Source organism: Ranitomeya variabilis, chromosome 6, assembly GCF_051348905.1.
Source record: "Ranitomeya variabilis isolate aRanVar5 chromosome 6, aRanVar5.hap1, whole genome shotgun sequence".
Taxonomy (NCBI): Eukaryota; Metazoa; Chordata; class Amphibia; order Anura; family Dendrobatidae; genus Ranitomeya; species Ranitomeya variabilis.
Genome location: NC_135237.1, coordinates 16,412,151 through 16,436,457, shown reverse-complemented (window position 1 = coordinate 16,436,457; position 24,307 = coordinate 16,412,151). Strand labels below are relative to the sequence as shown.

The 24,307-nt window shown below is 44.3% G+C and overlaps 1 protein-coding gene across 3 annotated transcripts in view; it reads left to right on the top strand.

Moving 5' to 3' along the window:
- The window catches only part of LOC143781364 (HEPACAM family member 2-like), a 29,661-nt gene extending 9,362 nt beyond the window's left edge, over nt 1–20,299 (top strand). The window contains exons 1-4 of one of the 3 annotated variants that reach the window (XM_077267933.1): nt 12,159–12,337; nt 17,572–17,964; nt 18,423–18,553; nt 20,155–20,299. In XM_077267933.1, the coding sequence (XP_077124048.1) occupies nt 12,280–12,337; nt 17,572–17,964; nt 18,423–18,553; nt 20,155–20,184 (612 nt within the window). In that variant the 5' untranslated portion in view covers nt 12,159–12,279 and the 3' untranslated portion in view covers nt 20,185–20,299. Of the gene's footprint in view, nt 1–12,158; nt 12,338–17,571; nt 17,965–18,422; nt 18,584–20,154 lie in introns of those variants that run through there. The other 2 variants (XM_077267932.1, XM_077267934.1) reach the window with 2 other exon arrangements.
- Nucleotides 20,300–24,307: the final 4,008 nt, after the last annotated feature.

Genomic DNA, 24,307 nt, shown 5'->3' with positions numbered 1-24,307 from the left:
CATAAAATTCTTCAGCAGAGTTGGCAGCTAGTCTCATATTACCACCACATAGCAGGGGAGGGAGAAAGAGTGGCTTAGAATACCAGCCTTGTGCTGGCAGGCACAGAAAACTGCAGCTGAGAGCTCTGTATGGGTAATTGAGTAGTCAGAATTTCTATTTCCTGACAATTATACTTGCAGTTGTGTTTTGCTCGTGATCTTCCTGTCTTCTGTACTCCTTGGTAATTTGGAGAGTTACTGAAGAGTTACTAAGTTTGGCATTCCGTGCCGTGCCTTCTATTTGCTGCCTTTCTGTAGATCGAGAAGGTTTCAGTGACTTTCCCCTCAACTCTTATTTAGGTGTGAAGGGTAAATGGTGGCGTGTGCAGTTGCTGGACACCATGAGTTTCCGCTCACTTGGTGGTAAGGCTACTTTCACACTAGCGTCGGGAACAACCCGTCGCTGTGCGTCGGGCCGTCGTTCCCGACGCTAGCGTGGTCTCCGCCGCACAACGGGGGCAGCGGATGCATTTTTCCCACGCATCCGCTGCCCCATTGTGAGGTGCGGGGAAGTGCGGGGAGGTGGGGGCGGAGTTCCGGCCGCGCATGCGCGTTCGGAAAAAGCGGACCGTCGGGAGCAAAAAACGTTACATGTAACGTTTTTTTCTCCCGACGGTCCGCTACCACACGCCCAAGCGTCGCAAAACGGACGCGACGTTTGGCAATGCGTCGCAAATGCGTCGCAAATGTTAGTCTATGACGAAAAAACGTATCCAGCAAGAACTTTTGCTGGATGCGTATTTTCGGCAAAACGACGCATTTGCGACGTATTGCAGTTAACGCTAGTGTGAAAGTAGCCTAACACATAACCTCGGTGATCGTGACCTCAGCGATTAATTTGCTATATTTGTGTCCGGAAATTGCCTTCAGCTTTTCACCTGCGAAACCAACTGTGAGTGACGACCTACTTACCGATACAAGTAAACCAAAAGTAGAAGTAAAGTTTTTGTGTGTTTCGCCACCTCTTATTATTAGCTTATACAGGTCCTTCTCAAAAAATTAGCATATAGTGTTAAATTTCATTATTTACCATAATGTAATGATTACAATTAAACTTTCATATATTATAGATTCATTATCCACCAACTGAAATTTGTCAGGTCTTTTATTGTTTTAATACTGATGATTTTGGCATACAACTCCTGATAACCCAAAAAACCTGTCTCAATAAATTAGCATATTTCACCCGTCCAATCAAATAAAAGTGTTTTTTAATACCAAACAAAAAAACCATCAAATAATAATGTTCAGTTATGCACTCAATACTTGGTCGGGAATCCTTTGGCAGAAATGACTGCTTCAATGCGGCGTGGCATGGAGGCAATCAGCCTGTGACACTGCTGAGATGTTATGGAGGCCCAGGATGCTTCAATAGCGGCCTTAAGCTCATCCAGAGTGTTGGGTCTTGCGTCTCTCAACTTTCTCTTCACAATATCCCACAGATTCTCTATGGGGTTCAGGTCAGGAGAGTTGGCAGGCCAATTGAGCACAGTAATACCATGGTCAGTAAACCATTTACCAGTGGTTTTGGCACTGTGAGCAGGTGCCAGGTCGTGCTGAAAAATGAAATCTTCATCTCCATAAAGCATTTCAGCCGAGGGAAGCATGAAATGCTCCAAAATCTCCTGATAGCTAGCTGCGTTGACCCTGCCCTTGATGAAACACAGTGGACCAACACCAGCAGCTGACATGGCACCCCACACCATCACTGACTGTGGGTACTTGACACTGGACTTCAGGCATTTTGGCATTTCCTTCTCCCCAGTCTTCCTCCAGACTCTGGCACCTTGATTTCCGAATGACATGCAAAATTTGCTTTCATCAGAAAAAAGTACTTGGGACCACTTAGCAACAGTCCAGTGCTGCTTCTCTGTAGCCCAGGTCAGGCGCTTCTGCCGCTGTTTATGGTTCAAAAGTGGCTTTACCTGGGGAATGCGGCACCTGTAGCCCATTTCCTGCACACGCCTGTGCACGGTGGCTCTGGATGTTTCCACACCAGACTCAGTCCACTGCTTCCTCAGGTTCCCCAAGGTCTGGAATCGGTCCTTCTTTCTGCCACATTGTTTCCTTCCAACAGACTTACCATTGAGGTGCCTTGATACAGCACTCTGGGAACAGCCTATTTGTTGAGAAATTTCTTTCTGGGTCTTACCCTCTTGCTTGAGGGTGTCAATGATGGCCTTCTTGACATCTGTCAGGTCGCTAGTCTTACCCATGATGGGGGTTTTGAGTAATGAACCAGGCAGGGAGTTTTTAAAAGCCTCAGGTATCTTTTGCATGTGTTTAGAGTTAATTAGTTGATTCAGAAGATTAGGGTAATAGGTCGTTTAGAGAACCTTTTCTTGATATGCTAATTTATTGAGACAGGTTTTTTGGGTTTTCAGGAGTTGTATGCCAAAATCATCAGTATTAAAACAATAAAAGACCTGACAAATTTCAGTTGGTGGATAATGAATCTATAATATATGAAAGTTTAATTGTAATCATTACATTATGGTAAATAATGAAATTTAACACTATATGCTAATTTTTTGAGAAGGACCTGTATATGATACAATATGTGAAAATTATGGTTACTGCTCAGATATCTGCTTTCTGCTCCACTTTTCCAAAAGTTTCCACAGTCCAATGAGTATGAGTGGAGGAAGGGACTTTTGCCATGAGGCAAAGAGATGAACTCTGAGAGAAGCGTCAGTCGAATATAAAGGCAATTCCTTCTCAGAAAAATTAAAATATGTGCATATTTGGGGGTCTAGGGGTTTGAAGGTAAAACAAATATAGTTGAAACTTATCTCCCCTGTTATCAGGTTCCTTGAGTTGTTAGGACCATGTTTGTGTCTTGGGTGGGCACAGTAAAAGGCACAAACCTCTGGAGGAATTTTCTGGAGGACCCCAATTTGGAGCGTATGCTCAATAAAGAGTAAACAGCAGTGGAGTATTGTGGGTTGCAGGCACTCGGTGCAAAGCAAATATTGCTCTTCCTACGCAGCAGTAATGCCCGGAGAGTGTCCCTTAACCCCTTTACCCCCAAGGGTGGTTTGCACGTTAATGACCGGGCCAATTTTTACAATTCTGACCACTGTCCCTTTATGAGTTTATATCTCTGGAACGCTTCAACGGATCTTGGCGATTCTGACACTGTTTTCTCGTGACATATTATACTTCATGATAGTGGTAAAATTTATTCGATATAACTTGCGTTTATTTGTGAAAAAAAAGGAAATTTGGCGAAAATGTAGAAAATTTCGCAATTTTCCAACTTTGAATTTTTATGCCCTTAAATCACAGAGATATGTCACACAAAATACTTAATAGGTAACATTTCCCACATGTCTACTTTACATCAGCACAATTTAGGAACCAACATTTTTTTTTGTTAGGGAGTTATAAGGGTTAAAAGTTGACCAGCAATTTCTCATTTTTTCAACACCATTTTTTTTTAGGGACCACATCTCATTTGAAGTCATTTTGAGGGGTCTATATGATAGAAAATACCCAAGTGTGACACCATTCTAAAAACTGCACCCCTCAAGGTGCTCAAAACCACATTCAAGAAATTTATTAACCCTTCAGGTGTTTCACAGGAATTTTTGGAATGTTTAAATAAAAATTAACATTTACATTTTTTTTTACACAAAATTTATTTCAGCTCCAATTTGTTTTATTTTACCAAGGGTAACAGGAGAAAATGGACCCCAAAAGTTGTTGTACAATTTGTCCTGAGTACGCCGATACCCCATATGTGGGGGTAAACGACTGTTTGGGTGCATGGCAGAGCTCGGAAGGGAAGGAGCACCATTTGACTTTTCAATGCAAAATTGACTGGAATTGAGATGGAACGCCATGTTGCGTTTGGAGAGCCCCTGGTGTGCCTAAACATTGAAACCCCCCACAAGTGACACCATTTTGGAAAGTAGACCCCCTAAGGAACTTATCTAGATGTATGGTGAGCACTTTGACCCACCAAGTGCTTCACAGAAGTTTATAATGCAGAGCCTTGAAAATAAAAAATAATATTTTTTCACAAAAATTATCTTTTCGCCCCCAATTTTTTATTTTCCCAAGGGTAAGAGAAGAAATTAGACCACAAAAGTTGTTGTGCAATTTGTCCTGAGTACGCCGATACCCCATATGTGGGGGTAAACGACTGTTTGGGCGCATGGCAGAGCTCGGAAGGGAAGGAGCGCCATTTGACTTTTCAATGCAAAATTGACTGGAATGAAGATGGGACGCCATGTCGCGTTTGGAGAGCCCCTGATGTGCCTAAACATTAAATCCCCCCCCCACAAGTGACACCATTTTGGAAAGTAGACCCCCTAAGGAACTTATCTAGATGTGTTTTGAGAGCTTTGATCCCTCAAGTGTTTCACTACAGGTTATAACGCAGAGCCGTGAAAATAAAAATTTTTTTTTTTCACAAAAATGATTTTTTAGCCCCCAGTTTTGTATTTTCACAAGGGTAACAGGATAAATTGGACCCCAAAAGTTGTTGTCCAATTTCTCCTGAGTACGCTGATACCCCATATGTGGGGGGGAACCACTGTTTGGGCACATGGCAGAGCTCGGGAGGGAAGGAGGGCCACTTGGAATGCAGACTTAGATGGATTGGTTTGCAGGCGTCACGTTGCATTTGCAGAGCCCCTGATGTACCCAAACAGTAGAAACCCCCCACAAGTGACCCCATATTGGAAACTAGACCTCCCAAGGAACTTATCTAGATGTGTTGTGAGAACTTTGAACCCCCAGGTGTTTCACTACAGTTTACAACGCAGAGCCGTGAAAATAAAAAATCTTTTTTTTCCCCACAAAAATGATTTTTAGCCCCCCAAATTTATATTTTCCCCAGGGTAACAAGAGAACTTGGACCCCAAAAGTTGTTGTCCAATTTGTCCCGAGTACGCTGATGCCCCATATGTTGGGGTTAACCCCTGTTTGGGCGCACGATAAAGCTCGAAAGGGAAGGAGCACTGTTTTACTTTTTCAATGCAGAATTGGCTGGAATTGAGATCGGACGCCATGTCGCGTTTGGAGAGCCCCTGATGTGCCTAAACAGTGGAAACTCCCCAATTCTAACTGAAATCCTAATCCAAACACACCCCTAACCCTAATCCCAATGGTAACCCTAACCACACCCCTAACCCTGACACACCCCTAACTCTAATCCCAACCCTAATCCCAACCGTAAATGTAATCCAAACCCTAACTTTAGCCCCAACCCTAACCCTAACTTTAGCTCCAACCCTAGCCGTAGCCCTAACCCTAGCCGTAGCCCTAACCCTAGCCGTAACCCTAACCCTAGCCGTAACCCTAACCCTAGCCGTAACCCTAGCCCTAACCCTAGCCCTATCCCTAATGGGAAAATGGAAATAAATACATTTTTTAAATTTTATTATTTTTCCCTAACTAAGGGGGTGATGAAGGGGGGTTTGATTTACTTTACTAGCAGGTTTTTTATAGCGGATTTTTATGATTGGCAGCTGTCACACACTAAAAGACGCTTTTTATAGCAAAAAAGTTTTTGCGTCTCCACATTTTGAGACCTATACTTTTTCCATATTTTGGTCCACAGAGTCATGTGAGGTCTTGTTTTTTGCTGGACGAGTTGATGTTTTTATTGGTAACATTTTCGGACACGTGACAGTTTTTGATCGCTTTTTATTCCGATTTTTGTGAGGCAGAATGACCAAAAACCAACTATTCATGAATTTCTTTTGGGGGAGGCGTTTATACCGTTCCACGTTTGGTAAAATGGATAAAGCAGTTTTATTCTTCAGGTCAGTACGATTACAGCGATACCTCATTTATATCATTTTTTTATGTTTTGGCGCTTTTATACGATAAAAACTATTTTATAGAATAATTATTTTGGCATCGCTTTATTCTGAGGACTATAACTTTTTTATTTTTTCTTTGATGATGCTGTATGGCGGCTCGTTTTTTGCGGGACAAGATGACGTTTTCAGCGGTATCATGGTTATTTATATCCGTCTTTTTTGATCGCGTTATTCCACTTTTTGTTCGGCGGTATGATAATAAAGCGTTGTTTTTTTGCCTCGTTTTTTTTTCCTACGGTGTTCACTGAAGGGGTTAACTAGTGATATAGTTTTATAGGTGGGGTCGTTACGGACGCGGCGATACTAAATATGTGTACTTTTATTGTTTTATTTGTTTTATTTAGATAAAGAAATGTATTTATGGGAATAATATATATATATTTTTTTTCTTTATTTAGGATTTTTATTTATTTTTTTACACATGTGGAATTTTTTTTTTTAACTTTTTAACTTTGTCCCAGGGGGGACATCACAGATCGGTGATCTGACAGTTTGCACAGCACTCTGTCACCGATCTGACTTACAGCACTGCAGGCTTACCAAGTGCCTGCTCTGAGCAGGCACTTGGTAAGCCACCTCCCTCCCTGCAGGACCCGGATGCCGCGGCCATCTTGGATCCGGGCACCTGCAGCGAGGAGGAGGTAAGAGACCCTCGCAGCAACGCAATCACATCGCGTTGCTCCGGGGGTCTCAGGGAAGCCCGCAGGGAGCCCCCTCCCTGCGCGATGCTTCCCTGTACCGCCGGGGGTTAATGTGCCGGGGGCGGTCCGTGATCGCTCCTGGCACATAGTGCCGGATGTCAGCTGTGATAATCAGCTGACACCCGGCCGCGATCGGCCGCGCTCCCCCCGTGAGCGCCGCCGATCTCGCTGGACGTACTATCCAGTCGGTGGTCATACGGGCCCACCCCACCTCGACGGGATAGTACATCTAATGTCAGAAAGGGGTTAAAGCAAATAATGCCCCAACTGCCCCCATAAAAGAAATAATGCCCAGTGAGTGCCTGCTTTAGATCGTCCTACTGCCTTCTTTAAAAGTAATGACTTTAGTTTCGCCTTTATTCGTGCTTCTTCCAAGGCACGGCCTCTTGTAAAGAGATTTTTGCCAAAACGCCGTCCATTTTTGCTGAGAAAGGGTTGGAATCCTTGTAGATGATTGGAACTTGATCCTGATGATGGAAGGCTGATTTCAGAAAGGATTTGATTGTCATCAGTTTTATTGCTGAGTGTGAAGAAACTCCTTTTATATGGATTTTTTTAGCAGTTGAGACTTGATGGCACAATGTTCGCAGTACAATTACTGTATGAATATAAATGTAAACTTTTAACAATTTTTCACCTTTTCCTCACTGGTTTAACAACTGGATAAATGTAACAATACAGGGGATTATATATTTTCACATTCTTTAATTATTTCATAGTATCTAAAAAAACACCCTGAAAAGTAACCAAAAATCCATAAGGCTTTCATTCAGTTTGAACCCTTTCCAATGCTACGTGTGACCCCATCCGATATTATGATTCTCCTGTTACGCTCCGATTTCAGAAGATGAGAAGATATCGGACCCATTATTTTTCTTGTATTTGTTCTCATTTGCACTGACTTCAGGCAGTGCGCAGATTGTACTCTGTTTCTCCGTAAATTAGAGAGTAGCCGACAGCACAACCGATAGAGGGATGCCCGTCCTAGTACCACTCCAACAGGTGACGTATTACAGCCGTCACAATGACAATTATGTGAATGTTCTTGAAGGACGTCCAAAGACTCTAGATGAGAGCCCTTAATGGAGTACCATACTCTCTTAGGTTACCCTTAGGATTTCTGACTGATGTATCTGAAATTGGGTTTTCCTAAACCAGTGACTCCTTAAAGGATTTTTTTAAAATCATTATTAATGGTTTATAGAGGGGGTAGTCGGTGACTCTGTTCTTCTGCCGGTCACCTACAGTGTCCCTCAGCCTCCGGCCATGCTGCAGATCACTTGGAGCCACGAAAATTCTATTGTTCTGTTTTCGGAGATGACCCTGTCTGGCTCTGGGGAGCCTCCAGCCCTCGCGATTAGGAATGAAAGTTGTTTAAAATCGCTATTGTCAAGTTTGTAAAGTTCTAAGCAAAGAAAAGGAAAAAAAAAAACATATATATATATATATATATATATATATATATATATATATATATATATATATATATATATAGCATTCATACAAAGCACCCAAACTCGTTAACTGTAATCTCTGGGGACTTTAACAGAGCCATGATCTCAAAGGCTCTTGGAAAGTCCTATCAATATGTAAAATGTGCCACAAGGGACAACAGTATATTGGATCTCCTCTATGTAAATGTTAAAGACGCCTATTCATCGTCTGCACTGCCCCCCCCTGGGGAAATCAGACCGCAACCTCATACTATTGTCTCCATCATATCAACCTGTTGTTAGGAAACAACCAGCGACAATAAAACTAATCAGGAAGTGGACTCCAGCGGCGGAGGCGGCTCTACGAGACTGCTTTGACGTCACAGACTGGGAGGTGATATGCGACAGGGGAGAGCATGATGATGCAATGATATTGTCGGGCGAGTAACAGATTATATAAATTTTTGTACTCACACTGTTGTACCAGCTAAAAAGATTCGATGTTACGCAAATAACAAGCCTTGGATTACAAAAGAATTGAAACACTTACTAAACAAGAAAAAAATGGCATTTAAAATGAAGGATACAAAGAAACTGAAATTGATACAAAGGGATTTACACTGTGTTCCAAATTATTCTGCACACAGAGCTTAGGAGTGATAAGGTTAGAATTTTTTTGTTTGTCATTTAAACTCATTGATGGTGATGTGTGTCAGGGCTCTTTATATCACTGAAAGCAATTGCAGATACCTGTGCACATTAGTTTGGCCGGTGTGTCCAAATAAAGGCAAGACTACTTAAGAAGGCTGTTCCACATTATTAAGCAGCCTACATTTTTGGCCAAAATGGGAAAGAAAAAGGATGTGTCGGCTGCTGAGAAGCAACAAATTGTGGAGTATTTAGGTCAAGGCATGACTACAATCAACATTGCCAAGACACTTCATCGTGATCATTGCACAATCAAGAAGTATGTAGCTGATTCCCGGCACACACGTGTGCGTGCTGATAAGGAAACATTGAGGACTCTTTCCAACAGGCAATTGCGTAAGGTTAAAAGAGCAGCTGCAAAAATGCCTTGTCATAGCAGCAGACAAGTTTTTTAAGCTGCTGGTGCCTCCAACGTCCCCAGAACAACAAGATGCAGGGTCCTTCAGAGGTTTGCAGCTGTGCGTAAGCCATCCTGTCGACCACCTCTATCCACTGCACACAAGCAGAACCAGCTCCAGTGGGCCAAACGATACATGAAGACTGACTCCCAAACTGTTTTGTTCACCGATGAGTGCCGTGCAACGCTCGATGGTCCAGATGGATGGAGTGGAGGATGGCTGGTTGATGGACACCCCATGAAAACACGGCTAAGGCGCCAACAAGGAGGAGGTGGAGTAATGTTTTTGGCTGGAATCATGGGGAGAGAGATTGTCGGCCCCTTTATGATCCCTGAAGGGGTAAAGATGAACTCCATAATCTATGTGGAGTTTCTAAAACAACACCTCCTGCCATGGTTCAAGAGGAAGAACCGTGCTTTCCGCAGCAAGATCATTTTCATGCATGATAATGCACCGTCTCATGCTGCAAAAAACACATCTGCATCTCTGGCTGCTATGGGCATAAAAGAGGACAACCTTATGGTGTGGCCACCATCTTCCCCTGGCCTCAACCCCATTGAGAACCTCTGGAGCATCATCAAAAGGAGTGTCTATGATGGCGGGAGGCAGTTCACATCTAAGCAACAGCTCTGGGAGGGGATTCTGTCCACATGCAAAACAATTGGAGCAGAAACCATCCAAAAACTGACAAATTCAATGGACGAGAGAGTTCAGAAGCTTCTTTCCAACAAGGGGTCCTATGTGCAAATGTAACATCACCTAGAATAAAGTTTTCACTTAAACTGTTTGATTTCATTTTGTAATAAGCTGATAATGCTTCCAACTTCACAATTGACCATTTTTTTGTTCAAAATAAAAAAAAAAAAGGTTGAAAACTCTGCTGTGCATAATAATTTGGAACATGCATTTTTGAGTGTTTATTTTTTTTAAAAAGATTCTGTTTTCATAACTGTTTTGGAACTGTTTGTTCCAAAACATTGCAATTATACTACAATAGTAGATGACTGGAAAATAACAATGACTGCAATTCAGCTAGGTAACGTAGAGAAAATATGAGGAAATATTATTTGCATAATAATTTGGAACACCGTGTAAAGGGGAAAATTAAGAATGCCCGTGAGGCGTTCCGAATTAAATTAGAAAATAAATTATCAGACAACAATTCCATGGAGGTGTGGTCTGGCATGAAACAGCTAACTAGGTTTAAGGCAAAGCTGGAGCGTTGGGAAGTGGATCTGCCCTTGGCTAGTGAAATTAATGAGTTTTTCAACAGAATCAGCAACACAAGCACAGCGTCATCAGGAATGGGGGATGGAGCTGGGAAAGGATCGGCAGCATTGACATTGGGGGATAAGCTGCCTGCTTTCACCGTCTCCCAAAGCGACGTGAGAAAACAGTTTAGTAGACTTGTTATTGGCAAAGCAGCTGGGCCCGATGGCCTCAGTCCACGTGTCCTCAGAGCGAGCGCAAACCAACTGTGTACTGTCTTCCAGCACCTGTTTAACTGGAGCCTTCAATCACAGGGGGTACCAGAACTGTGGAAGGCCACCTGCCTGGTGCGGGTTCCTAAGACCACTTTTCCAACGTCCCTACAAGACTATCGTCCAGTGGCCTTAACATCACATGCTATGAAGTCCTTGGAGAGAATAATACTCGCCTACTTGTGTCCGAGGGTGAGGGCCTACACTGACCCCCTAATATGTGCGTACCAGCAGAGATTGGGGTGGATGATGCTGTAGTGTCTCTGCTACATACAGTACATTCATTCTTGGACAATGATGGATCTGTAGTTCGCGCCATGTTTTTTGACTTCTCAAGTGCTTTCAATACCTTACAGCCGCCCTTACTACGTAATAAGATGACTGATATGGCGGTAGAGGAGGGGATGGAGAACCGGATAAACGACTACCTGACGGACAGGTCGCAGTTTGTAAGGATGGGGGAGGTGGTATCTGGCAGTGTACGGAGCAGTGTTGGAGCCCCTCGGGGTACAGTGCTGTCGCCCTTCCTCTTCACATTGTATACAGCTGACTTTCAGTATAAATCAGATTTTTGTCACCTCCAAAAATTCTCAGATGACTCAGTGATTGTAGGGGGCATTGTGGGGGGCCGGGGGAGGAGGAATATAGAAGGGCGGTTTCTGACTTTGTGGATTGGTGCCGGACTAACTGTCTAGAGCTAAATGTGAAAACCAAGGAGTTGGTGGTAAGTTATAGAAAGAAAAAGGAGGATTCCTTACCGATCAATATTGCTGGCCAGGAGGTGGAGATGGTTGAGAGCTACAATTATTTGAGGGTTCACCTTGACAGTAAACTCGATTGGAGGTGTCATACGGAAAAGGTTTACAAGAAGGGAATGAGCAGACGGTACTTTCTTCGGAAGCTCAGGTCGTTCAATGTGTGCAGTAAAATGCTGGAAATTTTCTACCAGTCCGTTGTGGCAAGCGCCATCTTTTTTGCTATCATATCCTGGGGCAGTAGTGTGCGAGTAGCTGACGCTAATAAGCTCCAAAACTTATCAAGAAGGCAAGCGCGGCTGTTGGCCTCCATCTGGACTCTTCTGAGGAGGTATTGGAGGATAGAATTCAGAAGAAGTGTAGGGCTATAATGATCAATAATACACCCCGCTATACGAGCAGAAGAGCACATTCAGCAGCCGTCTAATCCTACTAAGGTGCAAGAAGGAGAAATACAGGAAATCGTTTGTGCCTACTGCTATGGGGATGTATAATCATTTCCTAAGGGTGGTAGACAACAATGTCTGATTGCTGGTGTACAAATGTCAATTAACAGCGACTTATATACCTGGACTACCCACATTTATTTGTTATGTAATGTTGGTATACCTGTGCAAGATTTGTGTCCTCATATTTTATGTACTGCTGTTTGTATTGCTGCTGTAATACCGTAATTTCCCCCGGGATCAATAAAGTGTACCGTATCATATCGTATATACACTATATATAATGTCCACATAAATAAGACAGGATATTTTTTACAGGGGTTGTCCTCTTTCAACTATTTGTAGTCCGTAGGCTTAATGTATAAAATAAAATTCTGAGTCCCGCGCTCTGTCTCTGCGGTCACCTGACATCGGTGAAAGTATATATATACTTGAGCAGTTCATTTCCTGCCATTCGTCCTGTCCGCTGCAGACAGCCTCAGAGATGAAGCCCGCTCCGAAGCCGTCGCTTATACGCCTCTGCGCCCATGTGCTGCTGATCGGTAAGTGACCTGTACAAAGCCACACAATGACCCAAACACAGAGATCTAGGGGAATGATTTCAGTGTGTAGGTATATAGTGTGCCTGGCTGGAAGAAAATAAAGCCCTGTGCAAAAGTATGTGCTCCCTTCCAGATGCCTCTTGTTGCACTGTAATGGGACATGATTTATAAGAGTAACATAGTTTATTGATTCAATATGAAGGAGGTCAAAGCTTCTCACCTATAGAGTTTGTCGATGGTCCTTATACAGTGGCATGTAAACGTTTGGGCACCCCTAGTCAAAATTACTGTTACTGAGAACAGTTAAGTAAGTTGAAGTTCCCATCACTTGTGTTATCTATGGCATTATTCCTGTGTCCTGTGTATAAATATGTGATTTTCCAGATTTTGTATTATTCTCTGCCTGATGAAAAGACCGGAGTAGTCTCGAAAGCTGCAATTTGTTACCATCTTTTCAGTTCACCATTAAAAGGCATCAACCACTGAGGGCATTGAAATATTTTTTTTACATAGCGCCATCAATTCCACAGCGCTTTACAGGTATTATCACCACTGTGCACATTGGGGCTCACAATCTAAATTCCCTATCAGTATGTCTTTGGAGTGTGGGAGGAAACCAGAGAACCCGGAGGAAACCCATGCAAACTTGGGGAGAACATACAAACTCCTGGCAGATGTCATTCTCAGTGGGATTTGAACCCAGGACCCCTGTGCTAACCAGTGAACCACGTTTTAAAACTTACAAAAAGGAAAATGGGCCCATGCAAAAGTTTGGGCACCTTGCATTGTTAGTACCTAGTAACACCCCTTTTGAAAGTATTGCAGCTTGTAAACGCTTCTTGTAGCCAGACAAGAGTCTTTCAATTCTTGTGTGAGGGATTTTCATCTGTTCTTCCTGGTGGAATTCCTCTAGTTCTGTGAGATTCCTGGGGCGTCTTGCATCCTCTGCTATTTTGAGGTCTCGCCACAGATTTTCAATGATGTTCCGATCCGGGGACTGTGAGGGCCATTGTAAAACCTTCAACTTGCTCCTTTTGAGGTCGTCTAATGTGGATTTTGACGTGTGTTTAGGGTCATTATCCATTTATAGCAGCCATCCTCTTCCTCTTCTCACCTTCAGGTTTTACAGATGTGTTATGTTTGCATCAAGATTTTGTGGAAATTTAATTGAATCCATTATTCCCTCTTCCCGTGAAATGTTCCCCGTGTGTCATGGTCAGCTGCAGCTGGTGAAGCGGCCCAGCCCATAGACGCCCCCAAGCCAACCGACCTCAAAAGGCATGGGGCGCGCGTCCCCCGGGGACGCATTACAGACCCTTCATACCGCAGAGGGGGATCCGGGCCTACCCGAATTAGGGGAGGGCAGAGACCAGGGTCCTGTGGCAGGTGAGCATGTGGACAAAGAGACTCGTAGGACTTGATTACACCGCACAACTTCAGGTATAGAGAAAGTAAAGTTTACTAAAGTAAAGTCACACAGTGTGAAGGGACAAATTAAGAAAGATTCTCCATTTTGTGCTTTTGACTCCATTTTCTTGTTGTTAAAGATAAATTCTGTTAATTAGGTAAAAGGTTACAGCTGCCATGAAGTTAACTTTATCTTGTTGTTCACAAGCCTGGTATGCAACTAGGCTATGGTTCATAATTGGTATAAAGACCTTGAGTCTTCGGACTCGAGCCAGGGAAGGGACTCGGGGGTGTATCGCTAGATAAGACTTTGAGGCACCTGTGAGTATATGTTTTTCTCCGGTTTTTCTGTATACTCATGGGTTAAGTTTTTCCTGCATTCTTATAGGTTAAGAACTGTGAGCGTGTTCTTCTGCTGATTGGTTGAAGTATAATTTCTATGATTATGAAAAGCGATACACAATAAAACGGCACGACCTACAGGCACCACCACAGTCATCTGGCTCGAAGCTCCAGACCGTGGTCATCAGGCTCCGGGCATTGGACCTAGGAAGGAACTCAAGCGGGATGGTGCTAGAACCGCAGGATTGCTGGACCTGCCAGGAGCTAGCACCGCATGGTAGTCAGAGCACAGAGTAGTAGATGCTCAGCAGAAACACTGGTTACAGGAGACTCAAAGTCACTGGGTGCGGGACTCCAAATGCAGAGGGATTCCAGGAACATAATCACAGCAGACACAGTTCAGACAGGTTTGGGTACAGGATCAAGGACTCTTTCCTGGATATACCGCCTTAAAAACAGGTGCCAGAACAGGACAAAACAGGAATCATGGCAAGAACTTTGGAACCAAAAACATAGGAGAGGTGCAGGAACACAAACACACATAACAAAGTTCAGGAGCTTTGTGAGTAGCTCAGGCCCCGCCCATAGGGCAGAGGAACTTTATATAGGAGCTGCCCCTCAGCAATTGGCTGGGGACAACATTTCAAGTACACACTCAAACCCTGATAAAAGCAGGGGAGGTGTGGCCGTGCACACCCTAAGCACCAACAGAAACCATTACAGCACAATCAGTGCAGGAACTGTGGCTTAGGGCACCTGGCTGTGACTGCATGCACTGACCCGTGGAAAGTCATGTACCAGCTGCAAATGACCTCGCAATCCGCGGACAGCTTCCACAACGGCAACCAGGGACCGCACATGCGGATGGTTAAGCAATAGAAAAGACCTAACCACCCATGTACTGCTTCGCAGCAGAGCAGGGAACTGAGAAGGCTCCATTCAGGTAACAGCCAACAGTATCCCAGCTCAATTAGGGGGAAAAGAGTAAAGGGTTAAAGCAAACATGCATTGTCATGCCGAAAACCAGATACAGACAGAACGGCGTGACACCGTGCCACTGACTGCAGCACAACCCCAAAGCATGATTGAGCCACCCCCATGCTTAATGGTTGGCAAGATATTCTTTTCCTGAAATTCTCTGTCCTTTTTTCTCCACAAATACCTTTGATCATTGTGGCCACAGAGTTCTATTTTAGCCTCATCGATCCCCAGGACTTGTTTCCAAAATGCATCAGGCTTGTTTAGCTGTTCTTTTGCATACTTACGCTGATTTTTTATGGTGAGAACGCAGGAGAGGTTTTCTTCTGATGACTCTTCCATAAAGACCATATTTGTGCAGGAGTCTCTGAACAGTAGAACAATGTATCACAACTCCAGAGTCTTCTAAATCTTTTTCAAGTTTTTTTTCCAATCAAGCGGGGGATCTGTTTTGCCTTTCTAGTAATCCTATGAGCAGCTATCACTGAAATATTGCTTGGTCTTGCAGACCTTATCTTGACCTCCACTGTTTCTTCATTACATTTCAAACTGAGGAAAGGGCAACTTGAAAACACTTTGCTATTTTTTTGTAGCCTCCTCCTGCTTTGTGGCCTCTACCATTTTCATTTTTAGAGTGCTTGGCAGCTGTTTAGAAGATCCCATGGCTGCTGTTTTTTGGCACAAGGTTAGAGGAGGCTGGGTCTTTATTACGCTGGACAATTTGCATCACCTGGCCTTTCCTAACGATGATAGTGAACGAGCCCTAACCCTAACAAGGTAATTAAGTTCTGAAACCTTGGTGAAAGATATCTGAGCACACAAATCTCCAAGGTGCACAAACTTTTGCAGGAGCCCTTTTTTCCTATTTGTAATTGTTAAACTATAAAAGATGACAGTATACATATATATGTGCCCAAAATACAACGGAAATGTCATCTGTAACTTTAGGCATTTTAGAGATTATTTAATCTTCAACTTGCTCAAATGTTCACAATAATAGTCATGTTGACCAGGGGTGCCCAAACTTTTACATGCTACTGTATGTTCATGGTCTTGATGGATATGCAGTCCTGGAAGCCCGTGACTCTTCTGTTTGTTCAGCTGGTGATACAGATACAGTCCTGGAAGCCGCGAGACTCTTCTGTTTGCTCAGCCGGTTACAAAGATACAGTCCTCTTTGGTTTGTCCCGCTGGTTACACGGTTGCAGTTCTGGAAGCCCAGTGCTTGCTAATACCCAGATGGCTACACAGACATAGTCGTCCTAGATGTCGCCACCTTACCCTCACTGATATATGCTTGTATTCAGTTATCTTTAGCCGAAACCACATACTGCGGAAAAATGCCCTCAACAGGTGTGTGCATATTCGTGCTCTGCATTTGTTTGCCGTTACTTATCTGTAGCATCTTTACCTGTAGCTTCCTATAATTGCTAACTCTACCAAAAATGTTTTAGATTTTGTAGATCACATTAACTCGAGAAAGCTGTGGCTTTTTTTTAAAGTTGTACATGCTGCTCCCCATTCCTGCACTCCTCAGCCCCTAGTGCCCCATCTTCACTCCCAAGTCCTACTATGCTGGGAGAGAAGAAGAGTGCGATACCACACACAATCCGTAGACAGGTAGGAGAAAGCAGCTATAGGTTCTCTAATCCTGGATAATCCCTTTAATTGTTGGTCTGAAGTCTGTATACATGGTGGACAGGTTGAGGGTCTGTGTTAGGGGCATTGTCTGGGGTCTGTATAAATGTGGTCTATTCTGCAATGGAAACGAGATCTGGTCTAGGATCTATTAGTCTAGGAGATCTATCACGTAGTCGGTTACTTTATTCAGTGTGTTCATGTTTGGGGTGATGAAGGGGTTGAATGCACTTTATACATGTTCAGTACAGTAACATGGCTCTGTCAGAGGTCATCTGACCGTTTTTTTTCATAGGGCTTCTATGGACAGACTTTGTGGAACTACATTGACTATCAGGTCCCAAAGATCCCTGGCCGTTACCTAATAACAGGGATGTGACTTACACAGGGCCCCAAGGTTGAGTCTTCAGAGTAGCTGCTTGTCAGTGGGGCTGGGTAGCAGGACTGGTCAGGAAGCCGGGTCAGATCGAGGAGGTCATGCAGAAGGAGGGTCCATAAGTGAGCCAAGGTCTGAATAGGAATGGCCATTATAATCACAGGTCACAGATACAAGACATATGTGCATGAAAAAATACCCATAGAAATGTAACAGCTGAGGGAGGTGAACTGGTCTGGACCCTGGCAGTGCATTGATCTTGTTTAACTTTCCCTCCAACAGGTGACGTATTACAGCCATCACAATGACAATTATGTGAATGTTCTTGAAGGACGTCCAAAGACTCTAGATGAGAGCCCTTAATGGAGTACCATACTCTCTTAGGTTACCCTTAGGATTTCTGACTGATGTATCTAAAATTGGGTTTTCCTAAACCAGTGACTCCTTAAAGGATTTTTTTTTAAATAATTATTAATGGTTTATTTTATTACAGGTCTCTCCAGAGCCCTAAATATCACGGTCCCCATGGAGCCTGTAGAGGGGGTAGTCGGTGACTCTGTTCTTCTGCCGGTCACCTACAGTGTCCCTCAGCCTCCGGCCATGCTGCAGATCACTTGGAGCCACGAAAATTCTATTGTTCTGTTTTCGGAGATGACCCTGTCTGGCTCGGGGGAGCCTCCAGCCCTCGCGATTAGGAATGAGTATCATATTGTGGTGGGGAGGTTTCAGCGTAGGGTGGTCTTCTACCCAGAAAATGCCTCCCTCCTGCTCAGGAACATCCAGCTGAACGACTCGGGACTGTACACGGTGACCTTTCAGGAGCTGAACCAAAGCAGATCTATGGTGCTGGTCGTACATGGCCCTCAATCGGCGTGCCGTGACCCAGGTAGGAAGCTGGGGCGGAAGTCCTGGGGTCACATCCAGACAAAGACCAATCGATGCTTGAGTAGAAAAATTACATTTCATCCTGCTATTAAGCTCCGAAGATTGGCATGTACTGAATGCAGGGCCCCCGTATACGGCACATAACATACAGAGATGGCGGGAACCGAACCCATATTACATGCCGGGCTCCTATAGTGTTTCCATTCCTCAGCTTTTTCCTAGTCCTCCTCACACAGTGCTTTTATGCTACTCTTTTTTTTTTTCTCGTAGACTATTGTGCACTGACAAATAGACTGTTACTGCCTAGTGAGTAGAGCTGAGCCTGCTCCATATACTGCAGGCGCAGGCTGTGTTATACAGACCTGACAACCCCTGTGATTGTACCTCTCCTCAAGACTGGAGACATATGACATCTCTTGTGTTCTACAATACTGAGTTTACCTTACGGTGTGTTTTTAGACTCCACAAAACATTCCCATGATGAGGAAGAAAAAGGACCACATCTTGTGCACCCCCTGGCTGTAAGAGGAACGTGCGCTGCCATCTTCATTTTGGTTATAATAGGTCTGCATTGTGCACGGCGGAGACAGGTCTGTGTTCTGCAATGTCATGTATCTACGGTAAGGGATCAAAGAGGGAAAAATACTTGTAGAATAACCGCGAGTTAATCATACTGTTCACAAACCTGAGCCTGCGCCTGTGGCCTTGGCCGTGTGGGCGCGAGGCCCGGGTTATTATCTATAGTAGGCACAGGTCTGGGCAACTGGGGGGTAAAATCTCATCGCCTCGGGTAAAGAAAGTTCAAAAGACCCCTCCACAAGGCGGCAGAGCAGGTTCCAGCAGAATCGCATCTATGTACAGTAGAAAAAGGAGACGAGATCCTGGAGGTGCAATTATATGTAATTGGCAAAGTTAGAAAGGAACATGATTAGTGACACTCAATGTTAAATGTCTGTTATCTCCCGGCCATGTGAATCCACAATGATGGGCAACTACTGAGGCTAAGTAAGGCTACGTTCACATTTGCGTTGTTGTGTGCTGCGTTGGCGACGCAACGCACAACGCACGCAAAAACGCATGCAAAACGCAGCATTTTGTGACACACGCGTTCATTTTTATAGCGCAAAAAAATGCAACATGCTGCGTCCTCTGCACCCTGACGCTTGCGCCCAAAAAACGCATGCGTCACAAAACGCAACACAACGCATGTCCATGCGCCCCCCATGTTAAATATAGGGGCGCATGACGCATGCGTCGCCGCGGCTGCGCCCGACGGAACGCAAATGTGAACGTAGCCTAATAGTGATGAGTGAACGGGCTCGGGTAAGGTGCTACCTGGGCACACTAGGGTGTTATCCGAGCATCGTCAGCGTGCACGAGTAGTATGTTCCAGTCCCTGCGGCTCTTAGACAACTGCTAATAAACGCAATGCTTTGCCTGCTAGACAGTCCTCACATGTGCTGCAGCCGCAGGGACTGGAACATATTATTCGAGCACGCCAAGATACTCGGATAACACCCGAGCGCGCTCAGATAAGCACATTATCACAGCACGCTCGCTCATCAATATTAATTAAGGTTTATATTGCATTTACCCAACTCTAAGGCAATTCGCACACAGACTTATTTTTTTAGGAGTCCTTTGGAGCAGGTCGGCTGTAAACAATTACGCAAAGAACGCTTGACACACTCTTACTTTTCATTCCTATTGTAAAAGCACTTTGTTGCGCATCCGTTCAGCCTTTCGAGTAATTTTCATTCTTTTCAGCTTTTGATAAATGCCTGTTGGGAGGGAAAAAAGTTCATGTCTCCTGATGGAATACATTCCAAACTAGCCATTGTCAAATCAGAAGTTGGCAAAAAAAAAAAAATGCTTCAAATAAAACTTGAAAAACTGCTTTAGGAAATTTAAAAATTCCTCCAAAAAATTCCCCTTAAAAAAGGAGCATTTCCTGAAGCAAAAATTAAAATAACCTCTGTGCAAATCACATCGGATGCAAATGCAGTCTTCATTAATGCTCACACATGTACCCTAGAATAGCTACGGTTTCCTTTTGCAGCTGCCGCTTGGCACTGAGGTGGCCCCAATCCCCCCAATCCTCCCGGCATTTAAAGGTATTAACATTTGTTTTAGATTAATTAATGTTTCATTTTTTTGTGCAAGATTTTTAAACTCTTCATTTCCTTCACAGGCCAAAAAGTGCCAGACTGAAGTTCTTTAAAAATTGGAAAAAAGAGGAAATAAGTAAACAAAAGATAACTGAACAAAATAATTGCAATAATAAACTTGCTTTAAACTGGGAAAAATGCTTTGGGATTTCTGTCTTGCATAACATCCTCTATTCTGGGAGATATTCTGTATCCTTTGCTGCAGTTTGACTGTTGGAATGTCGGGTAATCATCCTCGGAAGGATTATCTGCTTGAATACTGATTGTTTGGTAACAAACATAGGACCTGTGGTAGGAGAAGACCCATCACTGAACGGCTTGTACTTTTTTTTATTGAAGGCCTTTTTTTTTATTGAAGCCACCACTAGGGGGAGATCATCGCATACAGATTTATACAGCAAGTGGCGGCTGCATAAACCTGTATATAATGAGCTCCCTCTAGTGGTGGATGTATAAATCTATGTAATGAGCTGGGTGGTGGAACCACTTTGCCAAAGCCCAAGGAAGGCATGGAAGGGCGTGACTAGGAGCTTCACCCAATCTGACCACGGACATGCAGCAACTAACAACACCGAGGTCCGTGGAAAGACAAGGGAAGTGATCCAGGTGCTACTCCCGGACTGACCTTCGGTAGATGGCAGCTGACCCCTAGGAACGGATAGCTGGGATGGCCCAGGGAAGTGTCCAACAGATGCAGGCAGGCAGAGAAGATGACAGGAACCGCAGGTGCAGACAGGACAGTCTGACGGAGAGATGGGCACTGGCGGGTGCAGCTGGCTAAGATACCAGTACCGGGACCTGAGAACTAACAAGCATGTTAGGAACAAACTCACAAAATTGCACAGGCACCTCCATGTTGGAGGTGGCGCTTTAAATAGTAAGAGACCTCCAGCTATTGGCTGGGGACACTCAAGAGGAACGTGCGTGGCCCCTTTAAGAAAGAGGAAGTGTACGTGTGCTCTAAGCACAGAGCCTGGAGACCTGCTAGGAGTGCACGCACCCTGGGCAGCAGCAGACCCGGAAGGAGCAGGACGGAAGCCTTGACGGTGAATACGCTGATGTCTCCCCAGGGAGAGAAGGACTGCAGGCAGAGACGCAGGTGCTACGATCTATATGTAGTGAGCTCCCCCTAGTGGTGACTGTATAAATCTGTACGTGGTGATTTCTCTAGTGATGGCTGAATAAATCTGTATGTAGTGAGCTCCCCCTAGTGGTGACTGTATAAATCTGTATGTAGTGAGCTCCCCCTAGTGGTGACTGTATAAATCTGTATGTAGTGAGCTCCCTCTAGTGGTGACTGTATAAATATGTAGTGAGCTTCTAGTGGTGGCTGTATAAATCTGTATGTAGTGAGCTCCCTCTAGTGGTGACTGTATAAATATGTAGTGAGCTTCTCCTAGTGGTGGCTGTATAGAGATTCCACTATAGATGGCTGAACTCCATCCCTTATAAAGATTTGGGGGATGTGAATAGTTGCCCTTTTGGCAGAAGTCTCAGTGTGGATCCCTCTCCAAGCTTTGCTCTGAGGCCCCATGAATTCCCTGTGTTTATGGAGATGTGTTAGGGTATGTCTCCACGTTCAGGATGGCCGGCGGTATCGCCGCAGCGGCGAAGCCGCTCGGCACTAAGCCCCGCCCCCTTTCTGGGACGCGATCATGCCGGATGTGTTAACTCTTCACATCCGGGATGATCGCTCTGTCCCATAGGGCCCTGTGATATGCCTTGCGGGGACGCTGCGTCCCCGCAAGGTACACGGACATGCTGCGATCTGAAAAGACGCGCAGCATGTCCGGAGTCGCAGGGCCGCCGCGTGCGGGTTTCCACGCATAGTGGAGACGGGATTTCATAAAATCCCCTCCACTATGCTGGAACATCTGGACGCTGCGTGTTTGACGCTGCAGCTCTGCGCAGCGTCAAACAAGCAGCGTTTCCTGACCGTGGAAACATACCCTTACTTGCGCCTCCACTGCTTATCATCGATGAGATTTCCGATCTTTCATCGATGGAGTTCATTGTATAACGCAGGTTTCGTTATTACTTATCACTTGCTGGTGATTCGGCGCCTGCAGCCTTCTGACATTTCATCCCTCATCATATAGCAGAGCTCTGCTTGCAGTCAGTGAGTGGAGACTTTCCTGGTAACATGCAGAAAGTGGGATCCATGTCTGCTCTAGATCCTGTTATCATGTTACACTGTAACACTCCTGGCTCCTGCTGGCACATGATGGGACTGATTCTCCGCTTCTGGATTGTAACAAGAATATTTTTTTTTTATTCTTAGTAACCAGAGATCTTAAAGAATTTGAAGCACTTGGTCTGATTTATGAAGAAATAATTATTTTAGTATTTAGCAGCCGGGCAACTAAAACCACTGCCTGAAAAATAGGCAGGTTAGAACATTTAGGTGATTAATACACAATATTCTCCGGTGCCCAGTAAATATTGTACATGTATTTTATGGCTCCTATTAATTAGAAATGGACCCATTCCTGATACTTTTTTGACACTGTATGTTTTCACATTTTGGGGGTCCCCTGCTTATACCCCTTTGCAAAAGTTAAAAAAAACAGCAGCTCTCACTGGGGTGTAATCTGCTCATTCATGTGTTATATTGGCAGTTTTCCACTGGAAATCTACGGCCTGAGCCCCCAAACATGGACAAAGGTGTCGCGAGGCCTCCTTCATTGGGACATTAATGCAGTTAGCCTCCCTAGCCTGGCATCTAAATGGCCCAACTATGGCAAGGGGGCTTGTTGGCTCTTACTGGCATCCAGTATTATTTAGCTATACAAGTCTGCAAATGCTAATCGCATAACAAAAGCGTAGCCGAACACAAACCGTGCCAGGAGCACAGTGCTACATGTCTGCCAGTTTACCTCACCGGACATACAAGGCTCATGCACCATTATAGTGGATGCAATAGATGCGGGACATCGTGTGAACTAGCACTCATCCAGCCATGCCCTTTTTTGAGAAACAAGTCTTATCCAAATAATTTTCCGATATCTCAATTGCACATTGAAGAGACACAGCATTTTATCTCAATTAACCAGCCGTCTATTTTCAGCAAGCTAGGAAGAATAGACTGTTATCTATATGTTGACGTTTGAATTTATTCATTTTTTTCTTCAGTTGGGCAAGAGTCTGAAATGTTGACTCTTCTTTCATGGAAGGTCATTGTACAATGATGTTTTCTGATATGCTAATTACACATTGTCCAGGCCAGCTAGTTTGTTGAATAGCAAAACAAAGGAGGAAAAACTATGCAAATAAATCATCATTCTTCCCTTTTACCTGAGAATGTTGGTTTGAAGGACATTTATTAACTATAAAAAAGAGAAATACCTCCACATATACAGAGAGAGACATCCAGACAACCAAGAGATCCAAAGAACCAGAGACTCTCTACAGGACAGCAGCCGACATCATGGCTCCATCACAAGGAACACTGATTTGTCATTCTACAGGATGCCAGTTTAGGGGACCTCGGTCCCGACTGAAAGAATACAGATCTGCTCCATTGACCATCGCTGAACCATGGATACGTTTGTGAAAAACAGGATTGGGACCCACCAGTCGCTTGGCTCCATGGAGCTGTTCGGAGAAGCCAGGTTGCGACCCTCTGGTCAGCTAGCCTTGTACCTGAATGGACTGTCATCTTCCTAAGCTTGTCGTTACCTTCTCTCGGTGCGTGCCACAGGTGTGGTAGTCGGCCCTGTAAGCGGAAGCCAGGTTGTGACCTTCTGGTCAACTGGCCTTGTATCTCAATGGACTGTCATCTTCCTAACCTTGTTGTTAACTCCTCTGTGTGCATGCCACAGGTGGGGTAGTCAGCCCTGGAAGCTCTGAAGTAACAGCTGCATAATTTGCTGGGACTGGTCTATGTGTTATCTGCCTGTTTTGTTGTTCAATAAAGTATTGCCACACTGTTTTACCCTCACCCTATGTTGTCTGAGTAGCATTATGCTCATAGTGAAAGGGGAGTGGGCGTTCGGTGGGATGATCCCTGGTCCATGCGGTTTCGGCTAGTGGATCAGGGCACCCTCTCTCCACAGACGTTTGATACTAGACACATTTTTGATACTTTACTTGTGTTACCAAGATAAGATTTGACATGACAGACATGTCATTTGGATTTCTGGAAATCATATGGAGAAATAAACGAGGAGACGTAAA